Source organism: Ovis canadensis, chromosome 2 (assembly GCF_042477335.2).
Source record: "Ovis canadensis isolate MfBH-ARS-UI-01 breed Bighorn chromosome 2, ARS-UI_OviCan_v2, whole genome shotgun sequence".
Taxonomy (NCBI): domain Eukaryota; kingdom Metazoa; phylum Chordata; class Mammalia; order Artiodactyla; family Bovidae; genus Ovis; species Ovis canadensis.
Genome location: NC_091246.1, coordinates 221425230 through 221444711, shown reverse-complemented (window position 1 = coordinate 221444711; position 19482 = coordinate 221425230). Strand labels below are relative to the sequence as shown.

The 19482-nt window shown below is 37.2% G+C and overlaps 1 protein-coding gene and 1 non-coding gene across 3 annotated transcripts in view; both read right to left on the bottom strand.

The window, feature by feature from the left end:
• Positions 1–19482, bottom strand: part of SPAG16 (sperm associated antigen 16) — a 1117670-nt gene that overhangs the window by 320513 nt on the left and 777675 nt on the right. The window contains exon 14 of one of the 2 annotated variants that reach the window (XM_070292279.1): positions 10812–10877. The exons of the other annotated variant lie outside the window; for it this stretch is intronic. Coding sequence (XP_070148380.1) covers positions 10812–10877 — 66 coding nt within the window. The remainder of the gene's footprint in view (positions 1–10811; positions 10878–19482) is intronic. 2 annotated transcript variants of the gene reach the window in all.
• Positions 10206–10277, bottom strand: TRNAW-CCA (transfer RNA tryptophan (anticodon CCA)). Its single transcript has one exon. It is a non-coding gene; the product is annotated as a tRNA-Trp (tRNA).

Below are 19482 nucleotides of genomic sequence, written 5' to 3'. Positions count from 1 at the left end.
GCTTGATTTAAAAAATAGATTAGAAGGTGGAACTATATATATTTAAAATTCATAGCCTTTCTAAGAACTATTATATACTAGGCTGTGCTTCTGTTTGCTCAGAATTTTTAGAAACAATTCAGTTTAGTTCAGTCGCTCAGTCATGTCTGACTCTTTGCAACTCCATGAACTGCTGCACACCAGGCTTCCCTGTCCATCACCCACTCCCAGAACTTGCTCAGACTCATGTCCATTGAGTTGGTGATGCCATCCAGACATCTCATTCTCTGTTGTCCCCTTCCCCTCCTGCCTTCAATCTTTCCCAGCATCAGGGTCTTTTCTAAGGAGTCAGTTCTTCACATCAGGTAGCCAAAGTGTTGGAGTTTCAGTTTCAGAATCAGTCTTGCCAATGAATATTCAGGACTGATCTCCTTTAGGATTGACTGGTTTGATCTCCTTGCAGTTCAAGGCACTCTCAAGAGTTTTCTCCAACACCACAGTTCAAAAATATCAGTTCTTCGGTGTTCAGCTCTTTTTATGGTCCAACTTTCACATCCATACATGACTACTGGAAAAGCTATAGCTTTGACTAGACAGACCTTTGCTGTTAAAGTAATGTCTCTGCTTTTTAATAGCTCTCTAACTTGGTCATAGCTTTTCTTCCAAGGAGCAAATGTCTTTTAATTTCATGGCTGCAGTCACCATCTGCAGTGAGTTTGCAGCCCAAGAAAAAAGTCTCTCACCCTTTCTTTTTCATTAGAAAAAATATATCCTTGAGGAAGTTGTAGGCATAGAATGCTATTTAGAGAAAGAAAAATTATAATCTCAGAAAGGTACAGTCCATTTTTACTATTTTATGTCTGAAAATCAACATAATATGGAAGAAATCCATATATGAATGGATTGGGCATATTTCTAATTTTGTATTTGAGCATATAAATTGAAAACCATCTTTTCTAAAAAAAATTCTATCCCCTAAGCTAAGAAAAACTTTAAATACCTTTGGTCCACTCTAATAGGAAACTCATCAAAAAGAAACAGAGATTATATTTAACTAAGATTGTATTTCAAATTTTCTTCCGCTTAGGTAGAGTAAAACATCTAAATGCAACTAATATTTAACTTAGTAACAAAATTTTTGTCTTACTTCACTGTCACCAAAGTATCAGGTCAAGGAATGTTAGCAAATTCTTAATAAGAAGTGAATATGAAAACGTGAATACTTCAGGAAAATACAACTAGCTTAGGTTTCTGAATGCAATGTGGATTTAGGAGCTACAATTCCTTTAGTTAGGAGACTGTTGAGTGTTTTGGTACAATGGTTTTAATGGGGCGGGGTGAAAGACAGCATGCTAGTGATTGACATTTCAGGCCCCAAGACCATGGTAAAACCTGCCACAGGAAATTTCAGCCCCTCTTCAGGGAGATGTAACATTTTTCCTGCAAGGCCACCCTGGATATATAATCTGAATCTTCTGAAGAGGAAGGCCAGATTCTCCTGCTATGCTTGTGGTTGTGCATGTTAACTAGCAGTTTTTAAGGTATCAATTCACATGGTCATATTCATCAGCAAACACACAATTAAGTGAAGAAAATTATATTAAAGGGGCTAGTTTTTATTGTAATTACGCTTATGAGTAAATTTGTGTGGCAATACATTGTGCTCTAATTATGTGACTCAGGGATAACATATGATACATTAGATATTATCTGTATATGTAAAACAATCTCTTGTAAAACTCATGCTATTTATCATGCACGTAGTTTTTCAAACTTTTAAAATCTCATGCAAGTTTAGACTGTCTAACTTAATCATTACTAGAGAAAAATCTATTTTATATTGATATTTTTATTTTATTTAAAATATTTTTGTACTCTGGAAATCACTCAAATAAGATTTCATTATACTGAAAGACTAGTTTCCTAAATAGCCAAATACTTTGAGCAATGACATTGTTTCTTATAGAAGTAGTAAATATATTTTGAACAATATGGCAGCTGTATGCTCAAAACAAACATGGACAATCTGAAAAGTATAATAAATTTTACAATAATATTTTAAGATCAGTAGTAAAAAATAAATTTAATCACATCACAGCAAACATTGTCCTAAGAATGCCCTCTAAAATACCCCTTGAGTTCCGACTCGTGTTGGGTTTCTAATGTTTCCTAATCAATGAATGTTTATTAATTACTTTCTGTACCAAGAACTATGCCAAGATCTATGGAGTAAAAATGTTAAGGTATTATTCAGCCAAAAGCATCTATTGTACTTCTCATAGTCAGGGAATTTTTATATGAATAAGCATTTTGAAAGCCATAGGTAATGTTATGAGGTTAACCTAAAATGACCTCAACCACTTTACATTAAGCCAAAAGAGCAACCTAAGTTGACAATTATCTGTCAGACATAAGCTATTCCACCTGCTTTATCTAATCCTTGTCCACTTTATGTGCCCTGTTCCTCTACCATGCCACACTTCCACTACCTCAGGAACTTATCCTTTACCATTGCCTCTGCTTGAGTTCTTTTTCTTAAAAACATTGCACAATTTTCTTAAATGTCACTCTCTAGGAGAGTCCCTCTCTGATCATCTCATTGTAAGCTCCAACTGTTACCTCATTACTCTTTTACCACCCTAATTGATTTTGGATAAATAAGACTTACTATTCTTGAGACTATTCATATATTTACTAGTTTAATATCTCTGGTTCTTACCAGAAGATAAAGTCCTAAGGGCAGAACTTCCCTTGTGGCTCAGCTAAGGACAGAGCTTCCCTTGTAGCTCAGCTGTTAAAGAATCTGCCGGCAATGGGGGAGACCTGGGTTTGATCCCTGGGTCAGAAAGATTCCCTTGGAGAAGGGAAAGGTTATCCACTCCAGTATTCTGGCCTGGAGAATTCCATGGACTGTATAGTCCATGGGGTCACAAAGAGCTGGACAAGACTGAGTGACTGAATTGACTGATATTTCCAAATATTTTAAGTCACCAAAAGGATATATATATATATATACACACACACATACACACATATATACATATACATATATACATAGACATACATACATCATACATATACACAAATTATTAGTTAGTTTCACCGTCAAAGAGGAAGTGTCAAGAAATATGACATAATCACATTGCTTCTAATTTTCATGGAACTACCAAGAAAATTACAAATGCCTAAATCACCTCTATCCAACTAAAGAAGTTATTAAAGGTTAAACTTTGGGGTCAGGGTAAAATCTTAAATGTATTGTATTTTCTTTGTAATATGAAGTGTTAAATTTCTGAGAACTAAGTGGAAATAAAGAACCTCTATCAATTTATTACATTTAAATATATTCTTTAATTTTTGAATGTCTGCTCACAAGAACTCTTTTTTTCCTTCACTTTTGCATTTTTCATCAAAAGTTATTTTTTCTTCACAAAAGTTAGCACAATAAGGTTATTCTCAAAAAAGTTTAGTTTAAGAAGATCATTTAGTATAGATTAGTTTAAAAGAACTGAAATTAATTTTTAATAAATGTAGGAATTATTGAAATAACTCAAATAGTATATAAAATGAAAATGCCAAGTTCCATGCCCTTTAATTTTCTATTCTGTTGTTGTCTCCATTTCCCAAGATAGACAGGACCTATTTTAGTGTTTTTTATCTCACATATAAAAGTTTTGACTTATGAATAATCTAGGTGTAGCAATGAATAAGAACTGACATCAAATATCAATATTATTGGCCCAGCTAAATGGTAGTTCACATCAACTTGTATTGCTGAAGAACTAAACAAAACTTTTTTTAGTAAGTACTGCCTGACATCATTTGTCCTTCAGAAGATCAATGACTGCATGACCTAAACGTTATTTGTATTTTTTAATATAAAATGGCCAAAGATTGATACTAAGCACTTTGTTTGAGGATGAATAAGAATGAACAAAAATAAGAAAACAGAAATTAATCTTCCTTTGCCAAAATGGAATGAGGATAACTTTATAGGCAGGCAATGGCAGGTATTTACCTTCCCACGATTTTTTAAAAATAGATAATTAATGCACTTATATTCATATACTAGTAACTTGGGAAAGCAATTAATCAATTATATATCAAATTTAAAGCTCTTAATAACCTAATTATTAAATGTTATGCTATGATATAAAACAGACAAAATATTCCTATGTAGGTTTATGTACATTTTCTCATGGAATTTAGCTCAGGTTTAATACAATTCAATAATTTCTTATTCAGAATAACTTTAGAATTTATTTTCTTATTTCTGTTAAAATGTTAAGTGTATACTGCAGCTTTACGTTTATACCATCTATATTAAATGAACTTAAGTGATAGGATATAAGAAAGTCATATATATGTGTGTGGTCATTCTTTCATCTACATCTACATATTTGAAAACAAGTGGCTAGTAAGAAACATCATGGTTTAGCCACTAAGTCCTGTCCAACCCTTTTGCGATCCCATGGACGGCAGTCTGCCATGCTCCTCTGTCCAAGGGATTTCCCAGACAAGAATACTAGAATGGTTTGCCATTTCTTCTCCAGGGGATCTTCCCAACTCAGGGATTGAACCCACGTCTTCTACATTGGCAGGCAGATTCTTTACCATTGAGCCACCAGGGAAGCCCAGAAACATTAGCTTCACCAACAACAGTAGTAGTAGTAATAAAACTCAACATTCAAAAAATTAAGATGCTGGCATCTGGTCCCATCACTTCATGCAAATAAAAGGGGGAAAATTGGAAACAATGACACATTTTATTTTCCTGGGCTCCAAAATCACTGGAGACAGTGACTTCAGCCATGAAATTAAAAGACGCTTGCTCCTTGGAAGAAAAGTTATGACCAACTTAGACAGCATATTAAAAAGCTGTCTAAGTAATAGACATTACTTTTCCAACAAAGATCCGTGTGGTCAAAGATATTATTTTTCATGTACGGATGTGAGAATTGGACTATAAAGAAATCTGAGCACTGAAGAATTGATGCTTTTGAACTGTGGTGGTGGAGAAGACTCTTGAGAGTCCCTTGGACTGCAAGGAAATCAAACTAGTCAATCCTAAAGATTGAACAGAATATTCATTGGAAGGACTGATGCTGAAGCTGAAACTCCAATACTTTGCCCACCTGATGTGAAGAACTGACTCCTTAGAAAAGATCCTGATGCTGGGAAAGACTGAAGGCAGGAGGAGAAGGGGACGACAGAAGAAGTGATGATTGGATGGCATCATTGATTCAGTGGAGTTTGAGCAAGCTCTGGAGGTTGGTGATGGACAGGGAAGCCTTGTGGGCTGCAGTCCATGCAGTCATAAAGAGTAGACATGACTGAGAGACTGAACTGAACTGAACTGAATTGTGGTGCTAGAGAAGACTCTTGAGAGTCCCTTAGACAGCAGGGAGATCAAACCAGTCAATCTTAAAGGAAATCAATTGTGAATATTCGTTAGAAGGACTGATGCTAAAGTTGAAGCTTCAATAATACTTCAGCCATCGTATATGAAGAGTCAACCCTTGGTCTCCCAGACACTGATGTTGGAAAAAAAAAAAATGAAGGCAAAAGGAGAAGGGGGCAACAGAGGATGAGGTGGTTGGATTGCATCACAGACTCAGTGGACATGAGTTTGAGCAAACTCTGGGAGACAGTGAAGAGCAGGGAAGTCTGACGTGATTCAGTCCATGGGGTCGCAAAGAGTCAGATACAACTGAGTGACTAAACAACAATAATAGTAACAGTTGGAGTGTTAAGAATAGAAGTGATAATAGTATTATCTACTTGCCAGGTATTATATTAAACACATTATATGTACTGTGGAATACTGTTCTTTATATCATTCATTTTTACAATGAACTAAATGATTTATCAAGATTATACATCTTGTGAGTGGAAAAGCCAGGATCCAAAATGTGCTAGGGGACAAGTATAACTAAAATTGGGTAATTTTCCAGTGTTTCAAAATTATGGAACACTATGATGCTATAGAAGTTTTCTAAGGAACAGCTAATCTATTATGAGAATTAAGTGAGCTTGTCTTGCAGTTTAATATCCACAGAACTTTGAAAGCCAACATAGTTGAAAAAATAAGATGCAATGATACATACTATAATGAAATCCTTGTGCTTTCATTTGTCTAAAACCCTGCATTTATTCATCACATTTTTTGAATATTATGTACGCAAAATAGGCTATACTACATGCTGAAGATAGTGAGCCAAACAAGATTTAAAATGTCCTATTTCACATTCTTTTTAATGCTGTCCAGTGTACAGATTTTTTTTTAAGTAAACAGAGAAAAGCCCCAAGGCATTGTGAACCATGACTGAAAAGGAGGTTGAACTGAACTAAATAAAGTTCTTTGCAGTAGAATGGCTAGAATGACAACTGAGGTACCCAAGCTGGGGTACAATAAGTGAAGGCAGATAGGTGATAGATGGCGAGTAAGACTTTAGCTAATAAGACCTCTCAGTGAAGTGGAAGCACCATACTGGCTTTACTTAAGAGCTGGAAGACAGACTGGTATCTTTAGAAAAGCGATGCTTGGGACTGAGGATTTGAAAACAATGCAATTACAGTTAAGGTCAAAGTGTTCAGAGTTTGACTTCAAGAGTAAGTAGCTGAGGAGGAAAATGGTGTTTGAGGAAAACTGGTTAATGAAGTAAGTGTCAAAGTACTTCATGAGCCATATATGCAAAAGAAACAATAACTCAGGAATTATAGTCTTCAAAGAAGTAAGGTGACTGGGAGGTTCTCAGCAGTAATCACAGCAATTAATCTGTCTTAGGATTTCAGAGGAGAGTAAAAAAGTTGGCTTAAAGCTCAACATTCAGAAAACGAAGATCATGGCATCCGGTCCCATCACTTCATGGGAAATAGATGGGGAAACAGTGTCAGACTTTATTTTTGGGGGCTCCAAAATCACTACAGATGGTGATCGCAGCCATGAAATTAAAAGATGCTTACTCCTTGGAAGAAAAGTTATGACCAACCTAGATAGCATATTCAAAAGCAGAGACATTACTTTGCCGACTAAGGTCCATCTAGTCAAGGCTATGGTTTTTCCTGTGGTCATGTATGAATGTGAGAGTTGGACTATGAAGAAGGCTGAGTGCCAAAGAATTGATGCATTTCAACTGTGGCGTTGGAGAAGACTCTTGAGAGTCCCTTGGACTGCAAGGAGATCCTACCAGTCCATTCTGAAGGAGATCAACACTGGGATTTCTTTGGAAGGAATGATGCTAAAGCTGAAACTCCAGTACTTTGGCCACCTCATGCGAAGAGTTGACTCATTGGAAAAGACTCTGATGCTGGGAGGGATTGGGGGCAGGAGGAGAAGGGGACGACCGAGGGTGAGATGACTGGATGGCATCACAGACTCAATGGACGTGAGTCTGAGTGAACTCCGGGAGATGGTGATGAACAGGGAGGCCTGGCGTGCTGAGACTCATGGGGTCACAAAGAGTTGGACACGACTGAGCGACTGAACTGAACTGCTATATTAGAATAATCAATATAACAATATTTGAATAAAGCAATAGGTTAATTAAAATAAGTGAGAATAGAACTTGAGGTTGTGTGAAACCTCTTCTTTTATGAGCTGATTAGAATTCTAGAACTACTAGAATTACCTTTGATTCTACAGAGCCTTTCAGCTTTGTTTCAACAATCAATGTGTTGAGACTAAATTCCTAGCTTGAATGTGCAAGACTGAGGTAAACAGTCCCATGGAAGGATGAATTGGTATTCTAATAGAATTGATTTACATTGTTCATCTGACTTTTCCAGGCAGGTATAGCACAGCCATCCTCCCTATGTATCTCTCGGAACAGCTGGAAATATCCACAGAAATATAAGGACACCCACCTGACCATAACATCACTCTAGAATAGGATCAAGAAGAGTTCCTAGAAGGCCTGATGGAATCTCCACCCTAGCCAGACTATAGGTCAATTTCTTAAAAATTTAAAGGCAGGGGACACTCTGATAGGGATCCCCTATTCATTTTCTTGCTATATATTTGTACAATTTAAAATATTTCTTACACTGAGTTGTCTGTGTCTATTAAGATTATCATGGTAATTACAGTCAACTTAAAAAAAATTGGTTTTGCTTCATGAAACTGACTTAGTAAAAAGCTTTCATAGGTCTTTAAAATGTTTTATTAGCAGATTACTTTAAAAAGAGGTTTTAGATAAAAATCTATTTCCAAGAGAGAAATCAGTCAGAGATGAAGACACTGGAACCCTAGTCCTATAACACAGAAATAAATCTTAATTTATACACTTTTATATAGAACCATGCATTCATACTGATATTGTATATTTGTTTCTGTGATTCTTAGTGGCTAGCTGGATCTCACTGAGTTTTTCATTTCTGATTTCTACTTACAAATCTGAAATTAAAGAATTTTCCAAAAATTATGTTTATGTAAATAGCTAAGTGCATTTTAACTGGTAATGTAACTTGAATGCATATCCCTAAGGCATCAAACAATTAGCAGACAGACCTGACACTACACAATTCTCTGCCGCTATATATGTATCATATAATGCATTTATGATCACAACTTTGAGAGGCTGAATGTGAACTATGTCACAATGTCATTTCCCTCAGAAATCCTGAAAGTCTTTGCACTCTTTCGGTTACTGCTGCCGTCATCCTTCTGACACTCCCTAACGGGTATGTGAAATATGACAGTTTTCAAAACAGTTGACATAAGTGACTGAAAATTTCACTTAAGAGTGTCATTCATCAAAATGAAACAGCTTTTCCTTCACAATAATTAAATATTTATAGCAAAGAGGAGATAAATTAATGGGAAAATTCAATGAGGCTTTGGGAACGTTGATTTGCAACAGTGTTGTAACAGTCCCTTTGGTATGAACAAAGTGTGTAAACAATAACACTTTGATATTGGACAGTCACTTTGGTCAGTCACTTTGATATTGGACACCTGGACCTCATGTTCATTATCTTGCTTTTGAAATACACATAGTTAATGTATGTGTCCCTTGATTTCTGACTGAATAAATCTAAATTAGGTATTTCCATATTTATTAATTGTACTATTTAGGATTGTTAAATGGTGTGAATTTTCCAGCTATAGGACTACTTGCCAAAATAAATGCTTGACTTACAAAATATTACTTTACTTCATGTTAGCTTCCATTTAATTTTCCTAGGGTATGTGAAGCTCTAAGCCACTTAATAGATTTTTTAGCATAAATATCTTATCATGTGGGTTTACAGTTCTTAAATGGCTATATACTCTTCTAGAAATAAAATTTCACTTGATATTTAGAAGTAATTTATAATATATTGACTCAAGAGAGTCAATTAAATGGAAATTCTTTACTAAAACAAATTTGTTAAAATTTAATTTTAGTTGAGCCAGTCGTGAATATTCCAGGGCTGGTGACCCCAGCACAATTTCACTTGAAGTAAACATTTCTTTAGCAGAAATTATTCTTAGTGAATTATTTTTAGTGAACACTTTTCTTTCTCTAAAAGAATAATAACAACATGATAGAAATGGAATTTTGACTATGCTATCATTTTGAGGTTGGGTGTAGATAATCTATCAGATCTTATTTTTAGCTAACTGGAAAAGAAAGAGGAATATGGAACTAAGATTTACACTCTCCTGGGAACTGAGAGACAAATTAAAATGTTAGATATAATTAAATCATATAGTTTGAAGGGACTTGAGAAGTCATTTGTCTAGTCAAATTGCTTTCATTTGAGAAGGTACAAACTTAAAATCATCCTTCCGTGATTACCATCTGAACTCTTTTAGTGAGAGTGAAAATGTTTTGTTTGACTCTTCCTGAGCCCGTGGACTGAACCTGGCATGCTCCTCTTGTCCATGGAGTTCTCCAGGAAAAAATACTGGAGTGCATAGCCATTCCCTTCTCCAAGGGATCTTCCTGACTCAGGGATTGAACTTGGGTCTCCTATATTACAGGTGGATTCTGTACTGAGCCACCAAGGAAGCCCTTTTAGAGACAATCCCAATTAGCACAGAAACTCAAAGCCATGTTTAACAATCTTCATCACTGGTAAAATCATCCCGATCTCTGAGGTGAGGTGAGGTGAGGTGGAGTCACTCAGTCGTGTCCGACTCTTTGCGACCCCGTGGACTGTAACCTACTAGGCTTCTCCGTCCATGGGATTCTCCAGGTGAGAATACTGGAGTGGATTGCCATTTCCTTCTCCAGAGGATCTTCCCGACCCAGGGATCGAACCTGGGTCTCCCGCATTGGAGGCAGACGCTTTAACCTCTGAGCCACCAGGGAAGCCCACATCCCGATCTCCCGATCTCTACATAACTCAAACTGTAGATAAATATTTTTGCTATGTCAGCAGTTTATATAAAGAAAGACATATTTGAAAGTTTTCATAAGAAACTGAAAAACTGTTAAATCAAGGTTGCTGTATTTTACCCTGAAGAAAGGCCCCATTTCTTTAGCATTTTCTTATTCTTGACTATCCTTTCAATCATTTTCTTTATTTTATGGTCTTACACTAAAATTTACAAGCTTATATTCTACTTACGTTCTTGAAGGCCACACTAGACAGAAAGCTTTAAAACATGTGCTTAAGTGGTAAGTACAACAGGAATTTTCCCTTCTACTTACCACTGTAAAGTGTGTTTGAAACTTCTTTAATTCTGTATTATGTGTACATTGTTTTCATTGCTGTAATTAATTTACAAATTTGTTCTCTCCTCTCACCCTGTTAACCTGCCATTTTTCTCTGGCACTTTTTTTCATTAAAATGAATTTGAATAATAAAGCTGTAAAATAACTTAGTGGAAGAACTAAACTCACCCTAGGAGTGAAGGTGGCATCATTGATGGAATGCATGTGACCATAGAGAGACTGCTCACATTTCCCCTAAGAAGACAAAGCGGAAATACAAGTCAAATAAATTCCTTTCAATATATGTGAAAAGAAATGGAAAGATAACTGATCTTATTTGTTCTAAAGTAATGTTTAAGTCAATTAATAAAATCAATACAAACTCACGGTAGAAAATGCTACATTTTGCTGTCAGCTACCGTTTAGAATCAGACATGGCTGTACTGGTGAGTGTGTCACTAGCATTTGTATTTTACCGTGAAATTCCAGTGTTTTCACTTTTATATCATTGAACCGGTAGTGAATTCTCACTAAATGACTCCATCTGCAATTAGCATACCTTTCAAGTCATGATGTCAAGTAGTGAATTCTTATAGAAAGCCCTTGTTTTCAAGATGTCTTCATCACTGCTGAGGGTATGGGGTTCTTTTCCCTTTTTAATCACAAGATCACACTTAATTCATAAATTCTGAGTTTGGTATTAAGATCACTACAAGTATAAAAAATGTTACAAACATGTCCAGTAGTATTTTTAACACAAAATAAGCATTTATTTTGAGAAAACCATGCTTTGCATCTACTTATTTATCTTTTCCAAACAATAGATAAAACTAATTGAAATTAAGTACAAAATTTCCAAAAGTGAGCCTATAGCACATTATGCCCTAATGGCAGAAAGTGAAGAGGAACTAAAGAGTCTCTTGACGAGGGTGAAAGAGAAGAGTAAAAACAGCTGGCTTTAAATTCAGCATTCAAAAAACTAAGATTATGATATCCAGTCCTATTGCTTTATGGCAAACAGAAAGGGGAAAAGTGGTAGTGACAGATTTTATCTTCCTGGGCTCCAAAATCACTGTGGATGATGACGGCAGTCATGAAAGTAAAAGGTACTTGCTCTTTGGAAGGAAAGCTAGGACAAATCTGGACATTAAAAAAAAAAACAAACTCATCACTTTGCCAGCAAAGGTCCATACAGTAAAAGCTATAGTTTTTCCAATAGTCATGTATGGATATGAGAGTTGAACCGTAAAGAAGGCTGAGTTCCAAAGAATTGGTGCTTTCTAACTGTGGTGCTGAAGAAGACTCTCGACAATCCCTTAGATGGCAAGGAGATCAAACCAGTCAATCCTAAAGGAAAACAGCCTTGAATATTCATTGGTAGGACTAATGCTGATGCTCCAATACTTTGTCCACCTGATATGAGGAGACAACTCATTGGGAAAGACTCTGATTCTGGGAAAGATGGAAGGCAAAAGGAGAAGAGGGTGGCAGAGGATGAAATGGTTGGATAGCATCACTGACTCAATGGACCTGAGTTTGAACAAACCCTGAGAGATAGTGAAGGACAAGGAACCCCGGCATGCTGCAGTTTATGGGGTCACAAAGAGTCACACATGACTTAGCAACTGGACAACAAAACATTATAAAAGGATTTAAATGTAGGACCTTTCATTGTGTCATCAATGTTCAAAGTGCATTCTTACCTATCCTAGGGAAATAACTAAAATCTTATAGAAGAACCAGAGAACAGAGAAAGTTAAATCTGAAATGTTTGCAGATTATTGTTATGGGATGAAATTCAGATTTCATTTTATAATGCATCATTCATTTAACAAATATCTTTGAGCAATTAATATGTCCTCAGCACAATTCTTAGAATATGTCAATGAATAAAACAAAGAAACTTGTCTTCATTGACCTTACAATCTAGGGGAAGAGTGAAGGAACAGACATTTTCAAAGGTTTGAGTGTGTTGCTTCGTCACTCAGTCACGTCTGACTCCTTGCAACCCCATGGACTGTAACCTGTCAGGTTTCTCTGTCCATCAGGATTCTCCAGACAAGAATACTGGAGTGGGTTCCCATGCCCTCCTCCAGGGGATCTTCCCAACCCAGGGATTGAACCCAGGTCTCCCTGCAGTCAGCATGGCACACTGATTCTTTATCATCTGAGCCACCAGGGAAGCTAAGTGTGTTAGAAGAGAATAAATACTGTAGAAAGAAGAAAAGTCAGGTAGGGTAATGGGTGTCATGAATTCTGGGATTGAAGATCTAAGGGCAAATCCAATTATCAAGTAGAGTGATAGAGTTTGTTCACATTCAGAAAGCAGGGTTTGAGCAAAGACTGAGGCAGTAATGGGAATTGGCCAAGAAGACATCTGGAGGAAGTGCCTTCCAAGAAGAAAAAGTTAGAACAAATGCCTCAGTTTGGGAGTCTGCCTAGTCTGTTTCTGAAACAGAAAAGAGGCTATTGTGGCTGGACAGAAGTCAGTCAGAAGGAGAGTAAGTGTACTCAAAAGGCTTCATCTATTTTTCATTCACTACATTTTGTTGACGTAATCCTAAACTATCTAAGGCTGCTGCTACTGCTAAGTCACTTCAGTCATGTCCGACTCTGTGCTACCCCATAGACGGCAGCCCACCAGGCTCCCCTGTCTCTGGGATTCTCCAGGCAAGAACACTGGAGTGGGTTGCCATTTCCTTCTCCAATGCATGAGAGTGAAAAGTGAAAGGGAACTCGCTCAGTCATATCTGACTCTTAGCGACCCCATGGACTGCAGCCTACCAGGCTCCTTCGTTCATAGGATTTTCCAGGCAAGAGTACTGGAGTGGGGTGCCATTGCCTTCTCCATTTAAGGCTGGAGGAGAGGTTTCAGGAAAGACTATAGAAGGAGATATTAAAAGATACAGGGTCATCAAGCCTTCTCACTGCCACAGAACATTCATAGACTAGTTTGGAACTAAGAGGAAAGGCTTTGTAATTAAACGTATTTAATCCTCATTATTGTCACTGAATTCAACACATTAAATTTCAAGTATCTATTTATAGAACTAATGCATGCTATTAGTCCCTTTTTATAGAATGCAAAATTTCCCCACATGAATTTAAAATTCATAAAAATATATTGAAACACTTTGGCACGCTCTCAGGATTCCCCCTACTCAGGCTCTTCTGGTTTAGTACATTGATGCTGTTAATAACATTAAACCAATTATGCTGAGGACATCAAATCATCCAAATTCCCAAAGTAGGAATAAATTACTTACAAAGTCAAAAAGGCAAATATAAGATGTTACAGTTAGCTTTCATATATTATCTTAGGAGCATTTATGGTTAATTTTTTTGAGAACTCAGTAGGAAATAGCAACCTGCTTTAGTATTCTTGCCTGGGAAATCCCATGGACAGGGGAGCCTGGTGGTCTACAGTCCATGAGGTGGCAGAGAATCATATACAACTGATCAACTGAGTATACAATACCATATATAGTTAAATAACATTATAATTATATAATAGGTGCTAATATGGTCTAAGTATTTGTTAGTAAATTTGTCTTTAAATAATTTCTGTTAATAAAAATTTTACATTTTGTCCTCTTCTAAATTCAGAACTTCAAAACTATTTGATTCATTGGTAGGGAAAATGGAGTTTCCTGATTCAAACCCTGAATGCCAAGATTTAATTCAAAGTTGAATCTCCAAGGCACTCTTGAAAAGCCCTGGAAATATGGGGATATAATGGAAATGCTGACGGACCACATTTGTGCTGCTATAACAAAACCTGACTCGAAGATAAATGTTTCATGAATTAAGAAAAGTTAAAAAAGCTTTTCTATTCAGCTTTGTTCCCAAGATGAAAGTAAATCTCCTCCTTTTTCTTTGTGGTATAGGGAATATGAGGGTTACTAATATTCTGGTCTGCAAACAGCCTTAGTCAAAAGCAATACCCAAATTGGGACATTAAAATTTGGAATATTTTCTTTGATGAATTCTTGTCAGAATTTTTTTTTCACCAAAGAAGTGAAAAAAATGAAAAAGAGGGTAGTGTTTTCCCCCCCAAAAAAAAGAAAAAAAAAAAAAAGACACATGACCTAACATGTCATTGCTCCAGCATTTGGTTCTCTCAGAAAAGCTGTGTGCAGTAATGGTTTCTCTGACTTGCCCTGGGGACAGAAACATCTCCGACTTAATTCTTGGCTCTGCTGTGCGACCAGACAGTGGTGCGACATTAAATAGGTTGCTTCAATTCACTGTGCTTTAGTTGCCTCATGCAATTCTCAAAACAAATCTATAGATTAAATGCCATTACCCATGTCTAATGAGATGATAAAAACGTTAGGTCTGTTTTAAGAATTACATGATATAATGCATGTGGAATGTTGGTACAGTGCCTACAGTGCAAAGAAAGAACACGAATATTAGCTCGTAGTACATTTGGCATAAGCCATTGAAATACTGATGGTGTTCAATACCTCTGCCCTTAGCTATCTGTCTCCTTAAAGACCCTCGGAAGGAGTCTTATCAGCATCAATGCTGATTTTTCCCATTTATCTCTCAGATACATTCCCCATGTGGCATTGCCCTGCTCTGTGCCCTGATCTCTACTAACTACAACATCATGGGCTTTCAGGTCCTCCATCCTCTGTTCAGAGTGAGCCAGAGGACAGTGCCAGCAGGATACAGAAGAGCCAAACAATATGGAAGATGGATAAATGACCGCTCTAGCTCCCTTCCTGTTCAGCTGTGATTTTCTTATTGGCTCTGCCCTCAGCCTAATTCTACTGCTTATGTTGTGCAGTCTGTCTATAATGGTGACAGCTCACACTGTGTCCAGTAATGCTCTCCTTCCCTGGCCCCTTCAGATGTAGGGGTAGTAATGGCTCTCTATTGTTGCTGGCCTTGGGTGCTATGCTTGGCCCCTTAACCTTGTTCCCATTTCTGTAAACATTCAACTGGAGTACACTCCGTGTTTCATCTGTTTTCTGCTGGTCTGTCTGATCCAGCATGTTAGACATGATATGCAAAAGCAGACTTTTTGATTTTTATTTCCAAGCTGCTTCTCTTGACCCTTGCTAAATCTTTCCCTTTAAGTAAACAGCATCACTAGTTGCTCAAACAAACAAACAAACAAAAAAGTCTAAGCAACCAAAAACCTGGGAATTGATAACCAACAAGGATCTACTGTAAAGCATGGGGAACACTGCTCAGTACTCTGTAATAAACTAAATGGGAAAAGAATTTGAAATGTATATGTATAGCTGAATCACTTTGCTGTACACTCAAAACTGACACAACATTGTTAATCAACTATGCTCCAATATAAAATAACTTTTAAAAGAAAAACTGAGAATTGGAAGACCTCCTTTTCTTTCCTCACCTTCACCCTACCCCTTTATCCAGGATATCAGTTCTGTCTTCAACATATAGCCTTGCTCTGCTCACCTCTGCCTTTCTCCACTGTTACCACTCTGCTGCAGGACAACATCCCAAGATGATGAGGACAGCAGAAGCATCCTTGATCATCTCCTTGCTCCTACCCTCACCACACTCCTCTTCCATTTCTCTCTCAGTCACTGGATCAATAAAACCTGAGTCAGTTCGTGCCATGCTGCTGCTTACAATCACCCAAACAATTACCGTCACACTCAGAATAAATTTTCAACTCTTCACTTAGGTCCAAAGGCTTTGTATTGTTTGGCTTCTGTCTGCCTATCTGACCTTGTCCTTCACCAATCTTCCTTCTCATGCCTTGTGTTCTGTGATTCTTTTCCTGTTGCTGTATGGTCAGGGCTTTCTGAGCAGAGTACTTCACCTGTTCAAAACATGTCTGAATAGCAACCCTGAAGATGGAGACTTCTGGAGAGATTGGGGGGGCATCTCCCCATGAGGCATTTGTTCACATTACAGGCTTCTCCTCTTCTGTCTATACAGGATTTGCTTATATCCCAGAGCAAAGGTTTTACTCTCTTTCACTGGGCAAAACTGTCTTTTATCCTGTCTTTCCACTGCAGAAAACTGAAGAATTGATGATTTCAAGTTGCAGCGCTGGCAAAGACTCTTGAGAGTCCCTGAGACTGTAAGGAGATCAAGCTGGTTAACCCTGAAGGAAATCAACCCTGACTATTCACTGGGAGGACTGATGCTGACGCTCCAATACTTTGGCCACCTGATGCGAAGAGCTGGCTTATTGGAAAAGACCCTGATGCTGGAAAAGATCGAAGGCAAAATGAGAAGGGGGCAACAGAGGATGGTTAGAGATCACCACTGACTCAATGTACATGAATTTGAGCAAATTCTGGGAGATAGTGAGAGACAGGAGCCTGATATGCTACAGTCCATAGGGTCACAGAGTCAGACATGCTTAGCGACTGAAAAACAGTGACAACAATGGAGGGGCACTGAGATTCATCATGTGAGGGTTCCTTTCTATGCTCTCATTACAGTAGCAGAAAATTCTATAGAACCATTTTTCCTTTCCCCTTGGATACGCAGTCAGACTTGAGGTCAGAAGTGGCCCTGTGACCAAGTTTTGCCCAGTGAAATGTGGGCAATTGTGAAATAAGTCCAACATGGGTCTGGACCACAAAATACCCTACACAATCGTCTAAGCTCTTTGTTTTTGCTTGTTTGCAGGCTGAAGGCAGAGGAGCTCTAGAAGATGGCAGAGCACAAATGGAAGGAGTCTGGGTTTCAGAACCACCTCAAGGAGAAAAGCTACTGATCAGGACCTTCTGAGAGGACATTCTATGAAATGAGAGCTAAGCTTCTAGTATGTCACGCCCCTGAGACTCCAGTGTTTAACTGTTTCAGCAGAGATTGGTACCCAACAAATAGGTCATCCTGTTTCTTTTGTATCACTCATCGTTAACTAAAATTAGTTAATGAATTTGTATTCCTGTTTATTGTCATTTTCCACCCACTAGAATTAGCCCCATAGGAGAAACTTGCTTATCTTGTACCATTATATCATCCCAAGGCCCAAGACAGCTCTGGTAGGATTTCATAAAAGTTGCTGAATGAAAAAGTAATTAGTTACATGAAGATCACTACTGACAAAAAAAGAAAACAAAACTACCCTCACCAGATATGCTTATTTTTAGATAAATAGCTTGGTCTTCTTTCCAATATTCTTCTTCTTCTTCTTTTTTTTAATCTCATCTGTCATGACATGAAACGTGCCCTGTCTTATTCCCTCAATTCCTTTGCCATAACGTGGTTCTAACCCAGTAGCATATGTACGCATTGACTATGCCACTCTCTCTTAATCTTTTAAACAACTACATGAAGATAACTGATGACTCCTGGTCAAAAATGCAGCCTTACATTTTTTGAGTGCTTATTATGTACTTAAAGCACTGTGTTAAGTGCTTTACTTTCATTACCACATTTACTTCCTGTGATATGGTATTACTGTGATTTCCATTCTTGAAATGAGAAAACAGAAGCACTATTCTACAACAGCAGAAGGAAAGAATGCCAAAGCCAAGATAGTAATCGTTTTGTTATAAAGTAACCTAATGTTTTATATGCAAGAAATTGAAATGATAAAATTGTTCTATAACCATGTTAACAAACTACAGAACTAGTTTTGAACCTGTCCAATCAATTAGTAGCGGTTCCATACTCCTGCTTATAAGTAACCAGAACTGGTTTTAAACCTATTTAATTAATCAATGACAACTAACTTCAGTAAACACTCCTTGAAAAGCCAAATAGCAACAGACTCCTGATTTGAAAGCCAGCCAACTGGCTGGATTCACTACAGTGAACATGTTCCTAAGGCTGATATTAACCTTCTCCCTCCTGTGTAACAGACAAAAAAATGAGCCTCAATAGCCAACACAGCTACCCTTCTAAGACTGACCTAACCTACTTTTTGCCTCTGTAACCAACACAATCCAAAGTAAACCTACTTTGAGCCAACATTCAATCTCAAAATGAAAAGTTGCATTTATATGTCATAGTTGGGCATATATCTAAACAGGTGGATATGCATATAAGGCAGTAGTTAAGAGCACAGGATCTGGAGGTACAGTGCCTGAACTGGAACTCAGGCTTTGCAGCTTACTGTCTTTGTAAGACTCTGAGCCTCAGTTTCCTCATCTGCAAAACAGGAGTAGTAAGAGAATCTAAATGATGGTGTCATTATGAGGTTTAAGCTAATTCATGTAAAGAGCTTAGATTGCTGCCTGAGACACAGGAAGTGCTAAATAAATGTTAATTATTACATAGTAACAATACATAGATTATAAGTTTTGTGATAGCAGGATAACATCTATTATCTTCATCACTTCATAATTATAACTGTAGAGACAAGCTGGCTCATGAGAGGTATTTAATAAATATTTTTCAAGTTACTACACACACACACAATAAGGCCATTCCTAGGAAATGTATTAAGTTTAATGCATTTATCCTTCATCAACTTTCTTTTCTTCACATGACCTCTGCGTTTTCAAGGCAATTCAGGCAGAAGGGTTAACCTCTCAGGATTTTTTATTTTATAAAACAATCCTCATGGAGAGGAACTATGGGAAATGGAGCCCTAATAATTGAATTTCACAGCCATTTGACCATTGCGCAGAAAAAAATTTTATGCACTGACTTTTTCCTGTCCATAGCACTCCCTGTGCCTAGCAACCCCTCAGACCTGCCAGCCCCTCACATGGCAATACAGAAGCACTGCCTGCTCATAACATTATTTCTGTGTATATTTCTAGAAAATAATTGCTTAAACTAGTTCTTGATTTTTAAGAAAAAAAATTCTCTATATAAAATTGAATGAGTCTTTAGGGTTTTCCATGTAGAGGATCATGTCATCTGCAAACAGTGAGAGTTTTACTTCTTCTTTTCCAATTTGGAT